General features: G+C 59.5%; 2 protein-coding genes across 7 annotated transcripts in view; both read right to left on the bottom strand.

Annotated features, from left to right (window-relative positions):
* Positions 1-8674, bottom strand: part of PSENEN (presenilin enhancer, gamma-secretase subunit) — a 29636-nt gene extending 20962 nt beyond the window's left edge. For both annotated transcript variants that reach the window (XM_090128166.1, XM_090128165.1), the window contains exons 1-2: positions 8445-8674; positions 4013-4074 (exon numbers count right to left, since the gene is read on the bottom strand). In XM_090128166.1, the coding sequence (XP_089984292.1) occupies positions 4013-4073 (61 nt within the window). In that variant the 5' untranslated portion in view covers position 4074; positions 8445-8674. The remainder of the gene's footprint in view (positions 1-4012; positions 4075-8444) is intronic.
* A 10128-nt stretch (positions 8675-18802) lies between these two features.
* The window catches only part of LOC149914038 (uncharacterized), a 43410-nt gene continuing 39626 nt past the window's right edge, over positions 18803-22586 (bottom strand). For 4 of the 5 annotated variants that reach the window (XM_090128127.1, XM_090128129.1, XM_090128130.1 and 1 more), the window contains 3 exons: positions 21069-21191; positions 19652-19765; positions 18803-18938 (listed from right to left, as the gene is read on the bottom strand). In XM_090128127.1, coding sequence (XP_089984253.1) covers positions 18834-18938; positions 19652-19765; positions 21069-21191 — 342 coding nt within the window. In that variant the 3' untranslated portion in view covers positions 18803-18833. The remainder of the gene's footprint in view (positions 18939-19651; positions 19766-21068; positions 21192-22586) is intronic. The other variant, XM_090128131.1, reaches the window with a different exon arrangement.

The following is a 22586-nucleotide window of genomic DNA, read 5'->3' as shown; positions in this document are numbered from 1 at the left end:
GGGCAGCTATGGGTCGCAGTGGGGCGCTGTGGGGCAGCTATGGGGCAGCTGTGGGGCACTATGGGTCGCTGTGGGCTGCAGTGGGGCAGCTATGGGTCGCAGTGGATCGCAGTGGGGCAGCTATGGGTCGCAGTGGGGCAGCTATGGGTCAGCTATGGGGCGCTGTGGGTCGCAGTGGGGCAGCTATGGGTCGCAGTGGATCGCAGTGGGGCAGCTATGGGTCGCAGTGGGGCAGCTATGGGTCAGCTATGGGGCGCTGTGGGTCGCAGTGGGGCAGCTATGGGTCGCAGTGGGTCGCAGTGGGGCAGCTATGGGTCGCAGTGGGTCGCAGTGGGGCAGCTATGGGGCGCTATGGGTCGCAGTGGGGCAGCTATGGGTCGCAGTGGGGCAGCTATGGGGCGCTATGGGTCGCAGTGGGGCAGCTATGGGTCGCAGTGGGGCAGCTATGGGTCACTATGGGTCGCTGTGGGTCGCTGTGGGGCAGCTATGGGTCGCTATGGGTTGTAGCGGGGCAGCTATGGGGCAGTTATGGGTCGCAGTGGGACAGCTATGGGTCACTATGGGTCGCTATGGGTCGCAGTGGGTCGCAGTGGGGCAGCTATGGGTCGCTATGGGTCACAGTGGGGCAGCTATGGGTCGCTATGGGGCGCTGTGGGTCGCAGTGGGGCGCTGTGGGTCGCTATGGGGCGCAGTGGGGCAGCTATGGGTCGCTATGGGGCGCAGTGGGGCAGCTATGGGTCACTATGGGTCGCTATGGGGCGCTATGGGGCGCTATGGGGCAGCTATGGGTCGCTATGGGTTGTAGCGGGGCAGCTATGGGGCAGTTATGGGTCGCAGTGGGACAGCTATGGGGCAGCTATGGGTCGCTATGGGTTGCAGTGGGGCAGCTATGGGTCGCTATGGGTCGCAGTGGGGCAGCTATGGGGCAGCTATGGGTCGCAGTGGGTCGCAGTGGGGCAGCTATGGGTCGCAGTGGGTCGCAGTGGGGCAGCTATGGGTCGCAGTGGGTCGCAGTGGGGCAGCTATGGGTCGCAGTGGGGCAGCTATGGGTCGCAGTGGGGCAGCTATGGGTCGCAGTGGGTCGCAGTGGGGCAGCTATGGGTCGCAGTGGGGCAGCTATGGGTCGCAGTGGGTCGCAGTGGGGCAGCTATGGGTCGCAGTGGGGCAGCTATGGGTCGCAGTGGGGCAGCTATGGGTCACTATGGGTCGCTATGGGGCGCTGTGGGGCAGCTATGGGTCGCTATGGGTTGTAGCGGGGCAGCTATGGGGCAGTTATGGGTCGCAGTGGGGCAGCTATGGGTCGCAGTGGGTCGCAGTGGGGCAGCTATGGGTCGCAGTGGGGCAGCTATGGGTCGCAGTGGGTCGCAGTGGGGCAGCTATGGGGCGCAGTGGGTCACTGTGGGGCAGCTGTGGGTCGCTATGGGGTCGCTGTGGGGCAGCTATGGGTCGCAGTGGGGCAGCTATGGGTCGCAGTGGGGCGCTGTGGGGCAGCTATGGGGCAGCTGTGGGGCACTATGGGTCGCTGTGGGCTGCAGTGGGGCAGCTATGGGGCGCAGTGGGGCAGCTATGGGTCACTATGGGTCGCTATGGGGCGCTATGGGGCAGCTATGGGTCGCTATGGGTTGTAGCGGGGCAGCTATGGGGCAGTTATGGGTCGCAGTGGGACAGCTATGGGGCAGCTATGGGTCGCTATGGGTTGCAGTGGGGCAGCTATGGGTCGCTATGGGTCGCAGTGGGGCAGCTATGGGGCAGCTATGGGTCGCAGTGGGTCGCAGTGGGGCAGCTATGGGTCGCAGTGGGTCGCAGTGGGGCAGCTATGGGTCGCAGTGGGGCAGCTATGGGTCGCAGTGGGTCGCAGTGGGGCAGCTATGGGTCGCAGTGGGGCAGCTATGGGTCGCAGTGGGGCAGCTATGGGTCACTATGGGTCGCTATGGGGCGCTGTGGGGCAGCTATGGGTCGCTATGGGTTGTAGCGGGGCAGCTATGGGGCAGTTATGGGTCGCAGTGGGACAGCTATGGGTCACTATGGGTCGCTATGGGTCGCAGTGGGTCGCAGTGGGGCAGCTATGGGTCAGCTATGGGTCGCTGTGGGGCGCAGTGGGGCAGCTATGGGTCGCTATGGGTCGCAGTGGGGCAGCTATGGGTCGCTATGGGTCGCAGTGGGTCGCAGTGGGGCAGCTGTGGGTCGCTGTGGGTCGCAGTGGGGCAGCTATGGGTCGCAGTGGGGCAGCTATGGGGCAGCTATGAGGTCCCTATGGCATCGATATGGGGTGGCTATGGGTCCCTATGGGGCGCTATGGGATTCGTATGGGGCAGCCATGGGGTCCCTATGGCATCGATATGGGGTGGCTATGGGGCAGCTATGGGTCGCAGTGGGTCGCAGTGGGGCAGCTATGGGTCGCAGTGGGGCAGCTATGGGTCGCAGTGGGTCGCAGTGGGGCAGCTATGGGTCGCAGTGGGGCAGCTATGGGTCGCAGTGGGTCGCAGTGGGGCAGCTATGGGTCGCAGTGGGGCAGCTATGGGTCGCAGTGGGTCGCAGTGGGGCAGCTATGGGTCGCAGTGGGGCAGCTATGGGTCGCAGTGGGTCGCAGTGGGGCAGCTATGGGTCGCAGTGGGGCAGCTATGGGTCGCAGTGGGTCGCAGTGGGGCAGCTATGGGTCGCAGTGGGGCAGCTATGGGTCGCAGTGGGTCGCAGTGGGGCAGCTATGGGTCGCAGTGGGGCAGCTATGGGTCGCAGTGGGTTGCAGTGGGGCAGCTATGGGTCAGCTATGGGTCGCAGTGGGTCGCAGTGGGTCGCAGTGGGGCAGCTATGGGTCGCAGTGGGTCGCAGTGGGGCAGCTATGGGTCGCAGTGGGTCGCTGTGGGACAGCTATGGGTCACTATGGGTCGCTATGGGTCGCAGTGGGTCGCAGTGGGGCAGCTATGGGTCGCAGTGGGGCAGCTATGGGTCGCAGTGGGTCGCAGTGGGGCAGCTATGGGTCAGATATGGGTCGCTGTGGGGCGCAGTGGGGCAGCTATGGGTCGCTATGGGTCGCAGTGGGGCAGCTATGGGTCGCTATGGGGCAGCTATGGGTCGCAGTGGGGCAGCTATGGGTCACCTATGGGTCGCTATGGGTCGCAGTGGGGCGCTGTGGGTCGCAGTGGGGCAGCTATGGGTCGCTATGGGGCGCTGTGGGTCGCAGTGGGTCGCAGTGGGGCAGCTATGGGTCGCAGTGGGGCAGCTATGGGGCGCTGTGGGTCGCAGTGGGGCAGCTATGGGTCAGCTATGGGTCGCAGTGGGTCGCAGTGGGGCAGCTATGGGTCGCAGTGGGTTGCAGTGGGGCAGCTATGGGTCAGCTATGGGTCGCAGTGGGTCGCAGTGGGGCAGCTATGGGTCGCAGTGGGTCGCAGTGGGGCAGCTATGGGTCGCAGTGGGTCGCTGTGGGTCGCAGTGGGGCAGCTATGGGTCGCTATGGGGCGCTGTGGGTCGCTATGGGTCGCAGTGGGGCAGCTATGGGGCGCTGTGGGTCGCAGTGGGGCAGCTATGGGGCGCTGTGGGGCAGCTATGGGGCGCTGTGGGTCGCAGTGGGGCAGCTATGGGTCAGCTATGGGTCGCAGTGGGTCGCAGTGGGGCAGCTATGGGTCGCAGTGGGTTGCAGTGGGGCAGCTATGGGTCAGCTATGGGTCGCAGTGGGTCGCAGTGGGGCAGCTATGGGTCGCAGTGGGTCGCAGTGGGGCAGCTATGGGTCGCAGTGGGTCGCTGTGGGTCGCAGTGGGGCAGCTATGGGTCGCTATGGGGCGCTGTGGGTCGCTATGGGTCGCAGTGGGGCAGCTATGGGGCGCAGTGGGGCAGCTATGGGGCGCAGTGGGGCGCTGTGGGTCGCTATGGGGCAGCTATGGGTCGCAGTGGGGCAGCTATGGGGCGCAGTGGGGCAGCTATGGGGCGCAGTGGGGCAGCTATGGGGCGCTATGGGTCGCAGTGGGTCGCAGTGGGGCAGCTATGGGTCGCTGTGGGGCGCAGTGGGGCAGCTCACCCAGGTAGTACTTCCTGCACAGCCGCAGTTTGTCCTCGTTGGAAACGCGCTCCAGGTTCATCCTATGGGACCCACAGATCCCCCATAGCGCCCCATAACTGCCCCACAGCGCCCCATAGCAACCCATAACTGCCCCATAGATCCCCCATAGCACCCCATAACTGCCCCATAGATCCCCCATAGCGCCCCATAGCTGCCCCATAGCGCCCCATAGCAACCCATAGCGCCTCATAGCTGCCCCACAGATCCCCCATAGCGCCCCATAACTGCCCCATAGCTGCCCCATAGCGCCCCATAACTTCCTCATAGCGCCCCATAGCGCCCCATATCTGCCCCATAGCACCCCATAACTGCCCCACAGATCCCCCATAACTGCCCCATAACTGCCCCATAACTGCCCCATAACTGCCCCATAACTGCCCCTTGGCGCCCCATAACTGCCCCACAGATCCCCCATAGCGCCCCATAACTGCCCCATAGCGCCCCATAACTGCCCCATAGCGCCCCATAGCAACCCATAGCGCCCCATAACTGCCCCACAGATCCCCCATAGCACCCCATAACTGCCCCATAGCACCCCATAACTGCCCCACAGATCCCCCATAGCACCCCATAACTGCCCCACAGCGCCCCATAACTGCCCCACAGATCCCCCATAGCGCCCCATAACTGCCCCATAGCGCCCCATAGCTGCCCCATAGCACCCCATAGCTGCCCCACAGATCCCCCATAGCGCCCCATAACTGCCCCATAGCGCCCCATAACTGCCCCATAGATCCCCCATAACTGCCCCATAGATCCCCCATAACTGCCCCATAGCGCCCCATAGCTGCCCCATAGATCCCCCATAACTGCCCCATAACTGCCCCATAACTGCCCCATAGATCCCCCATACCACCCCATAACTGCCCCACAGATCTGCCATAACTGCCCCATAGATCCCCCACAACCGCCCCACAGATCCCCTATAAGCACCCCATAGATCCCCCACAACCGCCCCACAGATCCCCCATAACCGCCCCACAGATCCCCCACAACCGCCCCACACATCCCCCACAACCGCCCCATAGATCCCCCACAACCGCCCCATAGATCCCCCACAACCGCCCCACACATCCCCCACAACCACCCCATAGATCCCCTATAAGCACCCCACACATCCCCTACAACCACCCCATAGATCCCCACAACCGCCCCATAGATCCCCTATAAGCACCCCACAGATCCCCCACAACCGCCCCATAGATCCCCCACAACCGCCCCACAGATCCCCCACAACCGCCCCACAGATCCCCATGCATCCCCCATAAGCACCCCACACATCCCCTACAACCGCCCCACAGATCCCCTATAAGCACCCCACAGATCACTATGGAAACCCTATAAGCACCCCATAGATCCCCTACAACCGCCCCACACATCCCCTACAAGCACCCCACAGCCACCCTATGGGACCCTACAGCTGCCCCACAGGACCCCATAACACCCCACAGACGCCCTATAGGACCCTATAACACCCCATAGGACCCAACAAGACCCCATAGGACCCCGTAGGATCCTATAACACCCCATAGCCGCCCTATAGGACCCTATAACACCCCATAGGACCCAACAAGACCCCATAGGACCCCGTAGGATCCTATAACACCCCATAGCCGCCCTATAGGACCCTATAACACCCCACAGGACCCTATAGCTGCCCCACAGGACCCCATAACACCCCACAGCCACCCTATAGGACCCTATAACACCCCATAGGACCCAACAAGACCCCATAGGACCCCGTAGGATCCTATAACACCCCATAGCCGCCCTATAGGACCCTATAACACCCCATAGGACCCAACAAGACCCCATAGGACCCCGTAGGATCCTATAACACCCCATAGCCGCCCTATAGGACCCTATAACACCCCACAGGACCCTATAGCTGCCCCACAGGACCCCATAACACCCCACAGCCACCCTATAGGACCCTATAACACCCCATAGGACCCAACAAGACCCCATAGGACCCTATAACACCCCACAGGACCCTATAGCTGCCCCACAGGACCCCATAACACCCCACAGCCGCCCCATAGGACCCTATAACACCCCATAGGACCCCATAACACCCTATAGGACCCCATAGCTGCCCCATAGGACCCCATAACACCTCACAGCCACCCTATAGGACCCTATAACACCCCATAGGATCCTATAGCGGCCCCATAGGACCCCATAACACCCCATAGGACTCCATAACACCCCACAGCCGCCCCATAGGACCCCATAACACCCCATAGCCGCCCCATAGGACCCCATATAACGCCACATAACCCCATAACCACCCCATAGGACCCCATAGCTGCCCCCTAAGAACCCATAACACCTCACAGGATCCCATAACCACCCACAGGACCCCATAACCGTCCCACAGGACCCCATATAACCCCATAACCACCCCATAGGACCCATAGCTGCCCCATAGCCGCCCCATAGGACCCCATAACTACCCCATGGGACCCCATAACCACCCCATAGCCGCCCCACAGGACCCCATATAACCCCATATAACCTCACAGGACCCCATAGCTGCCCCATAGCCGCCACATAGGACCCATAACACCCCATAGCCACCCCATAGGACCCCATAACCTCCCCATAGGACCCCATAGGACCCCATAGCACCCCATAGGACCCCATAACCGCCCCATAACCACTCCATAATACCTCATAGGACCCCATAACCACCCCATAGGGCCCCATAGCCGCCCTACAGGACCACATAGCCGCCCCATAGGACCCCATAACGCCCCATAGCTGCCCCATAGGACCCCATAACACACCATAGGACCCCATAACCGCCCCATAGGACCCCATAACACACCATAGGACCCTATAACTGCCCCATAGGACCCCATAACACACCATAGGACCCCATAACCGCCCCATAGGACCCCATAACACACCATAGGACCCTATAACTGCCCCATAGGACCCCATAGCTGCCCCATAGGACCCCATAACACCCCATAGGACCCCAAAATACCCCATAGCCGCCCTACAGGACCCTATAATACCCCATAGCTGCCCCATAGGACCCCATAGCTGCCCCATAGGACCCCATAACACCCCATAGGACCCCAAAATACCCCATAGCCGCCCTACAGGACCCCATAACACCCCATAGCTACCCCACAGGACCCCATAACCGCCCCATAAGACCCCATAACACCCCATAGCCGCCCCATAGGACCCCATAACACACCACAGGACCCCATAACGCCCCATAGCCGCCCCATAGGACCCCATAGCCACCCATAGGGACCCCACAGCCGCCCCATAGGACCCCACAGCCGCCCCATAGCTGCCCCATAGGGACCCCATAGGACCCCATAACACACCATAGGACCCCATAACCGCCCCATAGGACCCCATAACGCCCCATAGGACCCCATAACGCCCCATAACCACCCCATAAGACCCCATAACACCCCATAGCCACCCATAGGGACCCCATAGCCGCCCCATAACACCCCATAGCCGCTCCATAGGATCCCATAGGACCCCATAACCTCCCCATAGGACCCCATAACGCCCCATAGCCGCCCCATAACAGCCCCATAGGACCCCATAGCCACACATAGGGACCCCATAGCCGCCCCATAGGACCCCATAACACACCATAGGACCTCATAACCGCCCCATAAGACCCCATAACGCCACATAGCCGCCCCATAGAACCCCATAACACCCCAAAGCCGCCCCATAGGACCCCATAACACCCCATAGCCGCCCCATAGGACCCCATAACACCCTATAGGACCCCATAGGGCCACATAACACCCCATAGGACCCCATAACACCCCATAGCCGCCCCATAGGACCCCATAACACACCATAGGACTCCATAACCGCCCCATAGGACCCCGTAGGACCCCATAACCGCCCCATAGGACCCCATAACGCCCCATAGCTGCCCCATAGGACCCCATAACGCCCCATAGCCGCCCCATAACCGCCCCATAGGACCCCATAACACCCTATAGGACCCCATAGGGCCACATAACACCCCATAGGACCCCATAACACCCCATAGCCGCCCCATAGGACCCCATAGCCACCCATAGGGACCCCATAGCCGCCCCATAGGACCCCATAACGCCCCATAGCCGCCCCATAGGACCCCATAACACACCATAGGACCCCATAACCGCCCCATAGGACCCCATAACGCCCCATAGCTGCCCCATAGGACCCCATAACACACCATAGCCGCCCCATAATACCCCATAACACACCATAGCCGCCCCATAGGACCCCATAACACACCATAGGACCCCATAACCGCCCCATAGGACCCCATAACACACCATAGCCGCCCCATAATACCCCATAGCCGCCCCATAGGACCCCATACCCGCCCCATAACTCCCCCCTCCCCCACCTGCTCAACTCCGCGCTCGTCTCCGCACACCGCGCGATGCACGCCGGGAGAAACGGGACGGAGAGCTCTGAGCCAATAGGGAGAGAGGAACGCGGGTCACGTGGAGAGGGCAGAGTGACGCAATGAGAGCCGCGCCAGGCTTGGGGATAGAATCACGTGATAGGGGAAGGCGGAAGTGTTTGATCACGTGGAGAGGGGAGCGCAGAAGGCCGAGTCACGTGATAAGAAAAAGGCGGACGTGTTTGATCACGTGGAGAGGGGAGCGCAGAAGGCCGAATCACGTGATTTGGGGTCGCGCGCGAAGCGCAAAAGGCGGTCACGTGATCCGGGACAGTTTTCTCTCTGTCCTCCCCCATAGGAGACCCTATGGGGCCGCCCTATAGGAAAAACCCCATAGGAACCCCCCCATAGGACCCCCCCCACAAAGGACCCCCATATGGGACCCCCCCCCCATGGGACTCCCCCCATAGACCCTATATAAAACCCTATAGGACCCCCCTGTAGGAAAAACCCCATATGGACGCTCCCTCCCCCCATAAGAATCCGTTATGGGGCCGCCCTATAGGAAAAACCCTATAGGAACCCCCCCCATAACGACCCCCCCCCAAAAAGGACCCCCATATGGGACCCCCCCCCCCATGGGACTCCCCCCACAGACCCTATATAAAACCCTATAGGACCCCCCATAGGAAAAACCCCATATGGACGCTCCCTCCCCCCATAAGAACCCGTTATGGGGCCGCCCTATAGGAAACCCCCCATAGAACCCCCCCCCATAACGACCTCCCCCCACAAAGGACCCCCATATGGGACTCCCCCCCATGGGACTCCCCCCACAGACCCTATATAAAACCCTATAGGACCCCCCATAGGAAAAACCCCATATGGACGCTCCCTCCCCCCCATAAGAACCCGTTATGGGGCCGCCCTATAGGAAACCCCCATAGGACCCCCCCCATGGGACCCCCCCAAAAAAAGGACCCCCATATGGGATCCCCCCCCCATGGGACTCCCCCCACAGACCCTATATAAAACCCTATAGGACCCCCCCGTAGGAAAAACCCTATATGGACGCTCCCTCCCCCCATAAGAACCCGTTATGGGGCCGCCCTATAGGAAAAACCCTATAGGAACCCCCCCCATGGACCCCCCCCAAAACAGGACCCCATATGGGACCCCCCCCCATGGGACTCCCCCCACAGACCCTATATAAAACCCTATAGGACCCCCCCGTAGGAAAAACCCCATATGGACGCTCCCTCCCCCCATAAGAATCCGTTATGGGGCCGCCCTATAAAAAAAACCCCATAGGAACCCCCCCCATAACGACCTCCCCACACAAAGGACCCCCATATGGGACCCCCCCCCGTGAGACTCCCCCCACAGACCCTATATAAAACCCTATAGGACCCCCCATAGGAAAAACCCCATATGGACGCTCCCTCCCCCCATAAGAACCCATTATGGGGCCGCCCTATAGGAAAAACCCCCATAGAACCCCCCCATATGGACCCCTTTTATGGGATCCCCCATACAGACACCCCCATAGGAATTCCTAATATGGAACCCCCCATGACGACCCCCCCATATGGACCCCTCCTATATGGGATCCCCCATATGGACCCCCTTTATGGGATCCCCCATATGGACCCCCCATAACGACCCCCCCCCCATACGGACCCCTTTTATGGGATCCCCCATACAGACCCCCCCCATATGGGATCCCCTATATGGACACCCCCATATGGGATTCTTAATACAGACCGCCCATGACGACCCCCCCATATGGACCCCTCCTATATGGGATCCTCCATATGGCCCCCTTTATGGGATCCCCTATATGGACCCCCCCATAACGACCCCCCCCCCATACGGACCCCTTTTATGGGATCCCCCATACGGACCCCCCTATATGGAGCTCCCCATATGGACCCCCCCATAACGACCCCCCCATATGGACCCCTTTTATGGGATCCCCTATATGGACCCCCCCATATGGACCCCCTCTATGGGATCCCGCATACAGACCCCCCTATATGGACCCCCCCATAACGACCCCCCCCCATACGGACCCCTTTTATGGGATCCCCCATACGGACCCCCCCATAGGGAATCCTAATATGGACCCCCCCCCCATGACGACCCCCTCATATGGACCCCCTTTATGGACCCTCCCCATATGGACCCCCTTTATGGGATCCCCTATATGGACCCCCCCCATATGGACCCCCTCTATGGGATCCCCCATACAGACCCCCCTATATGGAGCTCCCCATATGGACCCCCCCATAACGACCCCCCCCATACGGACCGCTTTTATGGGATCCCCCATACGGACCCCCCCATAGGGATTCCTAATATGGACCCCCCCCATATGGACCCCTCCTATATGGGATCCCCCATATGGACCCTCCCCATATGGACCCCCTTTATGGGATCCCCCATATGGACCCCCTTTATGGGATCCCCCATATGGGCCCCCCTATATGGCCCCCCCCCATATGGACCCCCTTTATGGGATCCCCTATATGGCCACCCCCATAACGACCCCCCCCCATACGGACCCCTTTTATGGGATCCCCCATATGGACCCCCTCTATGGGATCCCCCATACAGACCCCCCTATATGGCGCTCCCCATATGGACCCCCCCATAACGACCCCCCCATATGGACCTCTTTTATGGGATCCCCCATACGGACCCCCCAATAGGGATTCCTAATATGGACCCCCCCCATATGGACCCCTCCTATATGGGATCCCCCATATGGACCCTCCCCATATGGACCCCCTTTATGGGATCCCCTATATGGACCCCCCCCATATGGACCCCCTTTATGGGATCCCCTATATGGACCCCCGCATAACGACCCCCCCCCCATACGGACCCCTTTTATGGGATCCCCCATATGGACCCCCCCATAACGACCCCCCCATACGGACCTCTTTTATGGGATCCCCCATACGGACCCCCCCCTATGGGATTCCTAATATGGACCCCCCCATATGGACCCCCTTTATGGGATCCCCCATATGGACCCCCCATAACGACCCCCCCCCCATACGGACCCCTTTTATGGGATCCCCCATACAGACCCCCCCCATATGGGATCCCCTATATGGACACCCCCATATGGGATTCTTAATACAGACCGCCCATGACGACCCCCCCATATGGACCCCTCCTATATGGGATCCTCCATATGGCCCCCTTTATGGGATCCCCTATATGGACCCCCCCATAACGACCCCCCCCCCATACGGACCCCTTTTATGGGATCCCCCATACGGACCCCCCTATATGGAGCTCCCCATATGGACCCCCCCATAACGACCCCCCCATATGGACCCCTTTTATGGGATCCCCTATATGGACCCCCCCATATGGACCCCCTCTATGGGATCCCGCATACAGACCCCCCTATATGGACCCCCCCATAACGACCCCCCCCCATACGGACCCCTTTTATGGGATCCCCCATACGGACCCCCCCATAGGGAATCCTAATATGGACCCCCCCCCCATGACGACCCCCTCATATGGACCCCCTTTATGGACCCTCCCCATATGGACCCCCTTTATGGGATCCCCTATATGGACCCCCCCCATATGGACCCCCTCTATGGGATCCCCCATACAGACCCCCCTATATGGAGCTCCCCATATGGACCCCCCCATAACGACCCCCCCCATACGGACCGCTTTTATGGGATCCCCCATACGGACCCCCCCATAGGGATTCCTAATATGGACCCCCCCCATATGGACCCCTCCTATATGGGATCCCCCATATGGACCCTCCCCATATGGACCCCCTTTATGGGATCCCCCATATGGACCCCCTTTATGGGATCCCCCATATGGGCCCCCCTATATGGCCCCCCCCCATATGGACCCCCTTTATGGGATCCCCTATATGGCCACCCCCATAACGACCCCCCCCCATACGGACCCCTTTTATGGGATCCCCCATATGGACCCCCTCTATGGGATCCCCCATACAGACCCCCCTATATGGCGCTCCCCATATGGACCCCCCCATAACGACCCCCCCATATGGACCTCTTTTATGGGATCCCCCATACGGACCCCCCAATAGGGATTCCTAATATGGACCCCCCCCATATGGACCCCTCCTATATGGGATCCCCCATATGGACCCTCCCCATATGGACCCCCTTTATGGGATCCCCTATATGGACCCCCCCCATATGGACCCCCTTTATGGGATCCCCTATATGGACCCCCGCATAACGACCCCCCCCCCATACGGACCCCTTTTATGGGATCCCCCATATGGACCCCCCCATAACGACCCCCCCATACGGACCTCTTTTATGGGATCCCCCATACGGACCCCCCCCTATGGGATTCCTAATATGGACCCCCCCATATGGACCCCCTTTATGGGATCCCCCATATGGACCCCCCATAACGACCCCCCCCCCATACGGACCCCTTTTATGGGATCCCCCATACAGACCCCCCCCATATGGGATCCCCTATATGGACACCCCCATATGGGATTCTTAATACAGACCGCCCATGACGACCCCCCCATATGGACCCCTCCTATATGGGATCCTCCATATGGCCCCCTTTATGGGATCCCCTATATGGACCCCCCCATAACGACCCCCCCCCCATACGGACCCCTTTTATGGGATCCCCCATACGGACCCCCCTATATGGAGCTCCCCATATGGACCCCCCCATAACGACCCCCCCATATGGACCCCCTTTATGGGATCCCCTATATGGACCCCCCCATATGGACCCCCTCTATGGGATCCCCCATACAGACCCCCCTATATGGACCCCCCCATAACGACCCCCCCCCATACGGACCCCTTTTATGGGATCCCCCATACGGACCCCCCCATAGGGAATCCTAATATGGACCCCCCCCCATGACGACCCCCTCATATGGACCCCCTTTATGGACCCTCCCCATATGGACCCCCTTTATGGGATCCCCTATATGGACCCCCCCCATATGGACCCCCTCTATGGGATCCCCTATATGGACCCCCCTATATGGCGCTCCCCATATGGACCCCCCCATAACGACCCCCCCATACGGACCCCTCCTCTATGGGATCCCCCATATGGACCCCCTTTATGGGATCCCCTATATGGACCCCCCCATAACGACCCCCCCCCCCATACGGACCCCTTTTATGGGATCCCCCATATGGACCCCCCTATATGGCCCCCCCCATATGGACCCCCTTTATGGGATCCCCTATATGGACGCTCCCTTAACGACCCCCCCCCCATACGGACCCCTTTTATGGGATCCCCTATATGGACCCCCCCATATGGACCCCCTCTATGGGATCCCCTATATGGACCCTCCCATAACGACCCCCCCCCATACGGACCCCTTTTATGGGATCCCCCATATGGACCCCCCTATATGGAGCTCCCCATATGGACCCCCCCATAACGACCCCCCCATATGGACCTCTTTTATGGGATCCCCCATACGGACCCCCCCATAGGGATTCCTAATATGGACCCCCCCCATATGGACCCCTCCAATATGGGATCCCCCATACGGACCCCCTTTATGGGATCCCCTATATGGACACCCCCATAACGACCCCCCCCCATACGGACCGCTTTTATGGGATCCCCCATATGGACCCCCCTATATGGCCCCCCCCATATGGACCCCTTTTATGGGATCCCCCATATGGACCCCCCCATAACGACCCCCCCCCCCATACGGACCCCTTTTATGGGATCCCCCATATGGACCCCCTCTATATGGCCCCCCCCATAGGGATACCTAATATGGCCCCCCCCATATGGACCCCCTCTATGGGATCCCCCATATAGACCCCCCCATAGAATCCCACCCATATGGGCCCCCCTATATGGACCCCCCCATACGGACCCCTTTTATGGGATCCCCCATATGGACCCCACTATATGGGATCCCCTATATGGACCCCCCCCATATGGGATTCTTAATACAGACCCCCCCATGACGACCCCCCCCCATATGGACCCCCTCTATGGGATCCCCCATAAAGACCCCCCTATATGGCGCTCCCCATATGGACCCCCCCATAACGACCCCCCCATATGGACCTCTTTTATGGGATCCCCCATACGGACCCCCCCATAGGGATTCCTAATATGGACCCCCCTCATATGGACCCCTCCTATATGGGATCCCCCATATGGACCCCCTTTATGGGATCCCCTATATGGACCCCCCCATAACGACCCCCCCAATACGGACCCCTTTTATGGGATCCCCCATACAGACCCCCCCCGTATGGGATCCCCTATATGGACCCCCCCATATGGGATTCTTAATACAGACCCCCCATGACGACCCCCCCCATATGGACCCCCCTATATGGCCCCCCCCATACGGACCCCTTTTATGGGATCCCCCATATGGACCCCCCTATATGGCCCCCCCCATACGGACCCCTTTTATGGGATCCCCTATATGGACCCCCCCATATGGACCCCCTCTATGGGATCCCCTATATGGACCCTCCCATAACGACCCCCCCCCATACGGACCCCCTTTATGGGATCCCCTATATGGACCCCCCCATAACGACCCTCCCCCCATACGGACCCCTTTTATGGGATCCCCCATATGGACCCCCCCATAACGACCCCCCCATATGGACCCCCTTTATGGGATCCCCCATATGGACCCCCTCTATATGGCCCCCCCATAGGGATACCTAATATGGCCCCCCCCATATGGACCCCCCCATATGGACCCCCTCTATGGGATCCCCCATACGGACCCCCCTATATGGCGCTCCCCATATGGACCCCCCCATAACGACCCCCCCATACGGACCCCTTTTATGGGATCCCCCATACAGACCCCCCCCATATGGGATCCCCTATATGGACACCCCCATATGGGATTCTTAATACAGACCCCCCATGACGACCCCCCCCATATGGACCCCTCCTATATGGGATCCCCCATACGGACCCCCCTATATGGAGCTCCCCATATGGACCCCCCCATAACGACCCCCCCATACGGACCTCTTTTATGGGATCCCCCATATAGACACCCCCATAGGGATTCCTAATATGGACCCCCCCCATAACGACCCCCCCATAACGAGCCCCGCCATATGGACCCCTTTTATGGGATCCCCCATATGGACCCCCCCCATGACGACCCCCCCCATATGGACCCCCTCTATGGGATCCCCTATATGGACCCCCCTATATGGCGCTCCCCATATGGACCCCCCCATAACGACCCCCCCCATACGGACCCCTTTTATGGGATCCCCTATATGGACACCCCCATAGGGATTCTTAATACAGACCGCCCATGACGACCCCCCCCATATGGACCCCTCCTATATGGGATCCCCCATATGGACCCCCTTTATGGGATCCCCCATATGGGCCCCCCTATATGTCCCCCCCCCATATGGACCCCCTTTATGGGATCCCCTATATGGACCCCCCCATAACGACCCCCCCCCCATACGGACCCCTTTTATGGGATCCCCCATATGGACCCCCTCTATGGGATCCCCCATACAGACCCCCCTATATGGCGCTCCCCATATGGACCCCCCCATAACGACCCCCCCCATACGGACCCCTTTTATGGGATCCCCTATATAGACCCCCCCCATATGGGATCCCCTATATGGACACCCCCATATGGGATTCTTAATACAGACCCCCCATGACGACCCCCCCCATATGGACCCCTCCTATATGGGATCCTCCATATGGTCCCCCTATATGGCGCCCCCCATATGGACCCCCCCATGACGACCCCCCCCATATGGACCCCTTTTATGGGATCCCCTATATGGACCCCCCATAACGACCCCCCCCATACGGACCCCTTTTATGGGATCCCCCATATGGACCCCACTATATGAGATCCCCTATATGGACCCCCCCCATATGGGATTCTTAATACAGACCCCCCCATGACGACCCCCCCCATATGGACCCCCTTTATGGGATCCCCCATATGGACCCCCCCATAGGGATTCCTAATATGGACCCCCCCATGACGACCCCCCCATATGGACCCCTCCTATATGGGATCCCCCATATGGACCCCCTTTATGGGATCCCCTATATGGACCCCCCCATAACGACCCCCCCCCATACGGACTCCCCTTATGGCCCCCCCCATATGGACCCCCCTATATGGCCCCCCCCATACGGACCCCTTTTATGGGATCCCCTATATGGACCCCCCCATAACGACCCCCCCCCATACGGACCCCCTTTATGGGATCCCCCATATGGACCCCCCTATATGGCCCCCCCCATATGGACCCCCTTTATGGGATCCCCTATATGGACGCCCCCTTAACGACCCCCCCCCATACGGACCCCTTTTATGGGATCCCCTATATGGACCCCCCCATATGGACCCCCTTTATGGGATCCCCTATATGGACCCCCCAATAGCGACCCCCCCCCATACGGACCCCTTTTATGGGATCCTCCATATGGACCCCCTCTATATGGCCCCCCCCATAGGGATACCTAATATGGCCCCCCCCATATGGACCCCCTCTATGGGATCCCCCATATAGACCCCCCCCATAGAATCCCACCCATATGGGCCCCCCTATATGGACCCCCCCATACGGACCCCTTTTATGGGATCCCCCATATGGACCCCACTATATGGGATCCCCTATATGGACCCCTCCCATATGGGATTCTTAATACAGACCCCCCCATGACGACCCCCCCCATATGGACCCCCTTTATGGGATCCCCCATATGGACCCCCCCATAGGGATTCCTAATATGGACCCCCCCATGACGACCCCCCCATATGGACCCCTCCTATATGGGATCCCCCATATGGACCCCCTTTATGGGATCCCCCATATGGACCCCCCCATAGGGATTCCTAATATGGACCCCCCCATGACGACCCCCCCATATGGACCCCTCCTATATGGGATCCCCCATATGGACCCCCTTTATGGGATCCCCCATATGGGCCCCCCTATATGGCCCCCCCCCATACGGACCCCTTTTATGGGATCCCCCATATGGACCCCCTCTATGGGATCCCCCATACAGACCCCCCTATATGGCGCTCCCCATATGGACCCCCCTATAACGACCCCCCCATACGGACCCCTTTTATGGGATCCCCCATACAGACCCCCCCCATATGGGATCCCCTATATGGACACCCCCATATGGGATTCTTAATACAGACCCCCCATGACGACCCCCCCCATATGGACCCCTCCTATATGGGATCCTCCATATGCACCCCCTTTATGGGATCCCCTATATGGACCCCCCCATAACGACCCCCCCCATACGGACCCCTTTTATGGGATCCCCCATATGGACCCCCCTATATGGCCCCCCCCATATGGACCCCCTTTATGGGATCCCCCATACGGACCCCCCCATAAGGATTCCTAATATGGACCCCCCCATATGGACCCCTCCAATATGGGATCCCCCATATGGACCCCCTTTATGGGATCCCCTATATGGACCCCCCCATAACGACCCCCCCCCATACGGACCCCTTTTATGGGATCCCCCATATGGACCCCCTCTATATGGCCCCCCCATAGGGATACCTAATATGGCCCCCCCCATATGGACCCCCTCTATGGGATCCCCCATATAGACCCCCCCCAAAGAATCCCACCCATATGGGCCCCCCTATATGGACCCCCCCATACGGACCCCTTTTATGGGATCCCCCATATGGACCCCACTATATGGGATCCCCTATATGGACCCCCCCCATATGGGATTCTTAATACAGACCCCCCCATGACGACCCCCCCCATATGGACCCCCTTTATGGGATCCCCCATATGGACCCCCCCATAGGGATTCCTAATATGGACCCCCCCATGACGACCCCCCCATATGGACCCCTCCTATATGGGATCCCCCATATGGACCCCCTTTATGGGATCCCCTATATGGCCACCCCCATAACGACCCCCCCCCCCATACGGACTCCCCTTATGGGATCCCCTATATGGACCCCCCCATAACGACCCCCCCCCATATGGACCCCCTTTATGGGATCCCCTATATGGACGCCCCCTTAACGACCCCCCCCCATACGGACCCCTTTTATGGGATCCCCTATATGGACCCCCCCATATGGACCCCCTCTATGGGATCCCCTATATGGACCCCCCCATAACGACCCCCCCCCATACGGACCCCCTTTATGGGATCCCCCATATGGACCCCCCTATATGGCCCCCCCCCATATGGACCCCCTTTATGGGATCCCCTATATGGACCCCCTCTATATGGCCCCCCCATATGCACCCCCCCCATATGGACCCCCCCCCCACCCCAATTGGACAAAAGGCGGAGGCGTGCTCAGCCCTGATTGGCCGCTTTCGTTTATTCAGCCGCGCTTCCGGTGGGCGGGGCCACGGCAGCACCCGCCCCTTCGGTGGGAGGGGCCACCACAGCGGGGGGCGGGGCCGTCTGGTAGAGGACCAATGGCTGTGAAGGAGGGGCGGGGTCACCGAGGTCATCCAATACCCCGAGTGACCCCGAATAGCCACGCCCCCAAACCATTAGCCACGCCCACTTCCCCAAAGCCCCGCCCCCATCGCGCCCCTCCATCCAATAGGAACGCCTCTTTACCGTAGCCACGCCCACGGCCCAATGGCAACGCAGCTCATGTGGCCCCTCCCCCTTTTAGCCCCGCCCCCAGACCAATAGAAACGCAACTCTGGCGTAGCCACGCCCCCAATTCCACAGCCCGCCTCCCATTGGCAAAGCCCCCGCAATCATTTACATAGCCACGCCCCTTCTCCCATAGCCCCGCCCTCAGACCAATAGGAATGCATGCCTCACAGTGCCCCGCCCCCTTAGCCCCGCCCTCTGTCCAATAGCAACGCCTCTCATAAAGCCCCGCCCCGTTTGCCTGAGCTCAGCCTCCTGACCAATAGCAACGCGCCTCACGCTTAGCCCCGCCCCTGTAGGCCTGAGCCCCGCCCCTTGACCAATAGAAAGGCACCTCTCACATTGCCCCGCCCCCAGACCAATAGCAGCGCTTCTCTCACAATGCCCCGCCCACATTAGCATAACTCCACCCCCAACGCCCCGCCCCCTCCACTCCCCCTCTATTTGCATGGCCCCGCCCTCTGTCCAATAGCTTCGCGCCTCTCACTTAGCCCCGCCCCCTCCGTTTGGCCACGCCCCCTACTCACCGCTTGGCCCCGCCCCACCAGAGCCCTTCCGGCCGCTACGGCCCCGGCCACCGCCAGCCCCACTTCCGTGGCGGTAGCCAATGAGAGGAGAGCCTGAGCGCCGAGCACCGCCCCCTGCGTGACGTCAGCGTCAGGCCACGCCCCCGCGGGGCGTCCGTAGGGATTCATGGGGAACCCATAGAGTCCAATAGGGACCCATAGGGACCCATAGGGACCCATAGGGACCCCATAGGGACCCCATAGAGACCCCATAGAGTCCAATAGGGACCCATAGGGACCCATAGAGACCCATAGGGACCCATAGGGACCCCATAGAGACCCCATAGAGACCCATAGGGACCCCATAGAGACCCCATAGGGACCCATAGGGACCCATAGGGACCCCATAGAGACCCATACAGACCCATAGGGACCCCAGAGGGACCCCATAGGGACCCATAGAGACCCCATAGAGACCCATACAGACCCATAGAGACCCCATAGGAACCCATAGAGGCCCATAGAGACCCCATAGGAACCCATAGGGACCCCATAGGAACCCATAGGGACCCATAGAGACCCATAGGGACCCCATAGAGACCCATAGGGACCCCATAGGGACCCCATAGAGACCCATACAGACCCATAGGGACCCCAGAGGGACCCCATAGGGACCCCATAAATACCCCATAGAGACCCATACAGACCCATAGAGACCCCATAGGAACCCATAGAGGCCCATAGAGACCCCATAGGAACCCATAGGGACCCATAGAGACCCATAGGGACCCCATAGGGACCCCATAGGGACCCACAGGGACCCATACAGACCCATAGAGACCCCATAGAGCCCCATAGAGACCCATAGAGCCCCATAGGAACCCATAGAGACCCCATAGAGCCCCATAGAGACTCATAGAGACCCATAGGAACCCATAGAGACCCATAGAGCCCCATAGAGCCCCATAGAGACCTCAAAGACCCCATAGAGCCCCATAGAGACCCATAGAGCCCCATAGAGACCCATAGAGATCCATAGAGCCCCATAGGAACCCATAGAGACCCATAGAGACCCCATAGAAACCCACAGAGCCCCCATAGAGCCCCATACAGACCCATAGAGACACATAGAGCCCCATAGAGCCCCATAGGAACACATAGAGACCCCATAGGGCCCCATAGAGCCCCATAGAGCCCCATAGAGCCCCATAGAGACCCCATAGAGCCCATAGAGACCCATAGAGCCCCATAGAGCCCCCATACAGACCCCATAGAGCCCCATAGAGACCCCATAGAGCCCCATAGAGCCCCATAGAGCCCCATAGAGCCCCATAGCCCCCCATAGAGCCCCATAGAACCCCATAGAGCCCCATACAAACCCCTTGCCCCCTCCCCCCCCCAAACCCCGTGACCCCGTGACCTTTGACCCCCCGCTGACCTCCATGTGCGGCCCCATGGCCCAGCAGCGCCCGCAGCCGTGGGGCAGCAGCACCCCGTGCACAAGCAGCTGCAGGACGGCCAGCACGGCGCTCAGCACCGACAGCGACAGGGCGGCGCGCAGCTGCGGCATCCCATAATAACCCGTGGGCATCCCATAGTAACCCCATAGGTATAGGCCATAGGTATCCCATAATAACCCCATAGATAGCCCATGGACATCCCATAGTAACCCCATAGATAGCCCATAATAACCCCATAGGTATAGCCCATAATAGCCCGTGGGCATCCCATAGTAACCCCATAGGTATAGCCCATAGGTATCCCATAATAACCCCATAGATAGCCCGTGGGCATCCCATAGTAACCCCATAGGTATTGCCCATGGACATCCCATAATAACCCCATAGATAGCCCGTGGACATCCCATAGTAACCCCATAGGTATCGCCCATAGGTATCCCATAATAACCCCATAGATAGCCCGTGGACATCCCATAATAACCCCATAGGTATGTCCCATAATAGCCCGTGGACATCCCATAATAACCCCATAGGTATAGGCCATAATAGCCCATGGACATCCCATAATAACACCATAGGTATTGCCCATGGACATCCCATAATAACCCCATAGATAGCCCGTGGACATCCCATAATAACCCCATAGGTATAGCCCATAATAACCCATGGACATCCCATAGTAACCCCATAGGTATGTCCCATAATAGCCCATGGACATCCCATAATAACCCCGCGGATATATCCCATGGACATCCCATAATAACCCCATAGGTACCCCATGGACATCCCATAATAACCCCATAGGTACCCCATGGACATCCCATAATAACCCCATAGGTATATCCCATAATAGCCCATAGACATCCCATAATGACCCCATAATGACCCCACGGACATCCCATAATGACCCCACAGGTACCCCATAGAGACCCCATGGACATCCCATAATAACCCCATAGATCCCCCACAGACATCCCATAATAACCCATGGACATCCCATAATGACCCCACAGGTACCCCATAGAGACCCCATAGACATCCCATAGACATCCCATAATAGCCCATGGACATCCCATAATAACCCCATGGATATATCCCATAATAGCCCCGTGGATCCCCCATGGACATCCCATAATAACCCCACAGATACATCCCATAATAACCCCCTGGACATCCCATAATAACCCCATAGAAACCCCATAGAAATCCTATAGACAACCCATAATAACCCCATAGGTACCCCATGGACATCCCATAATAACCCCACGGATATATCCCATAATAACCGCATAGACATCCCATGGACATCCCATAATAACCCCATAGATATCCCACGGACATCCCATAATAACCCCACAGGTATCCCATAGAAACCCCATAGAAACCCCATAGACATCCCATAATAACCCCATGGACATCCCATAATAACCCAACGGACATCCCATAATAACCCCATAGAAATCCCATAGACATCCCATAATAACCCCATAGGTGCC

The sequence above is a fragment of the Phasianus colchicus genome, chromosome 32 (genome assembly GCF_987193195.1).
Source record: "Phasianus colchicus chromosome 32, bPhaCol1.hap1.1, whole genome shotgun sequence".
NCBI classification, from domain to species: Eukaryota; Metazoa; Chordata; class Aves; order Galliformes; family Phasianidae; genus Phasianus; species Phasianus colchicus.
The sequence above is the reverse complement of the archived record's forward strand: the minus strand, read 5'-3'. Positions and strand labels throughout refer to the sequence as shown.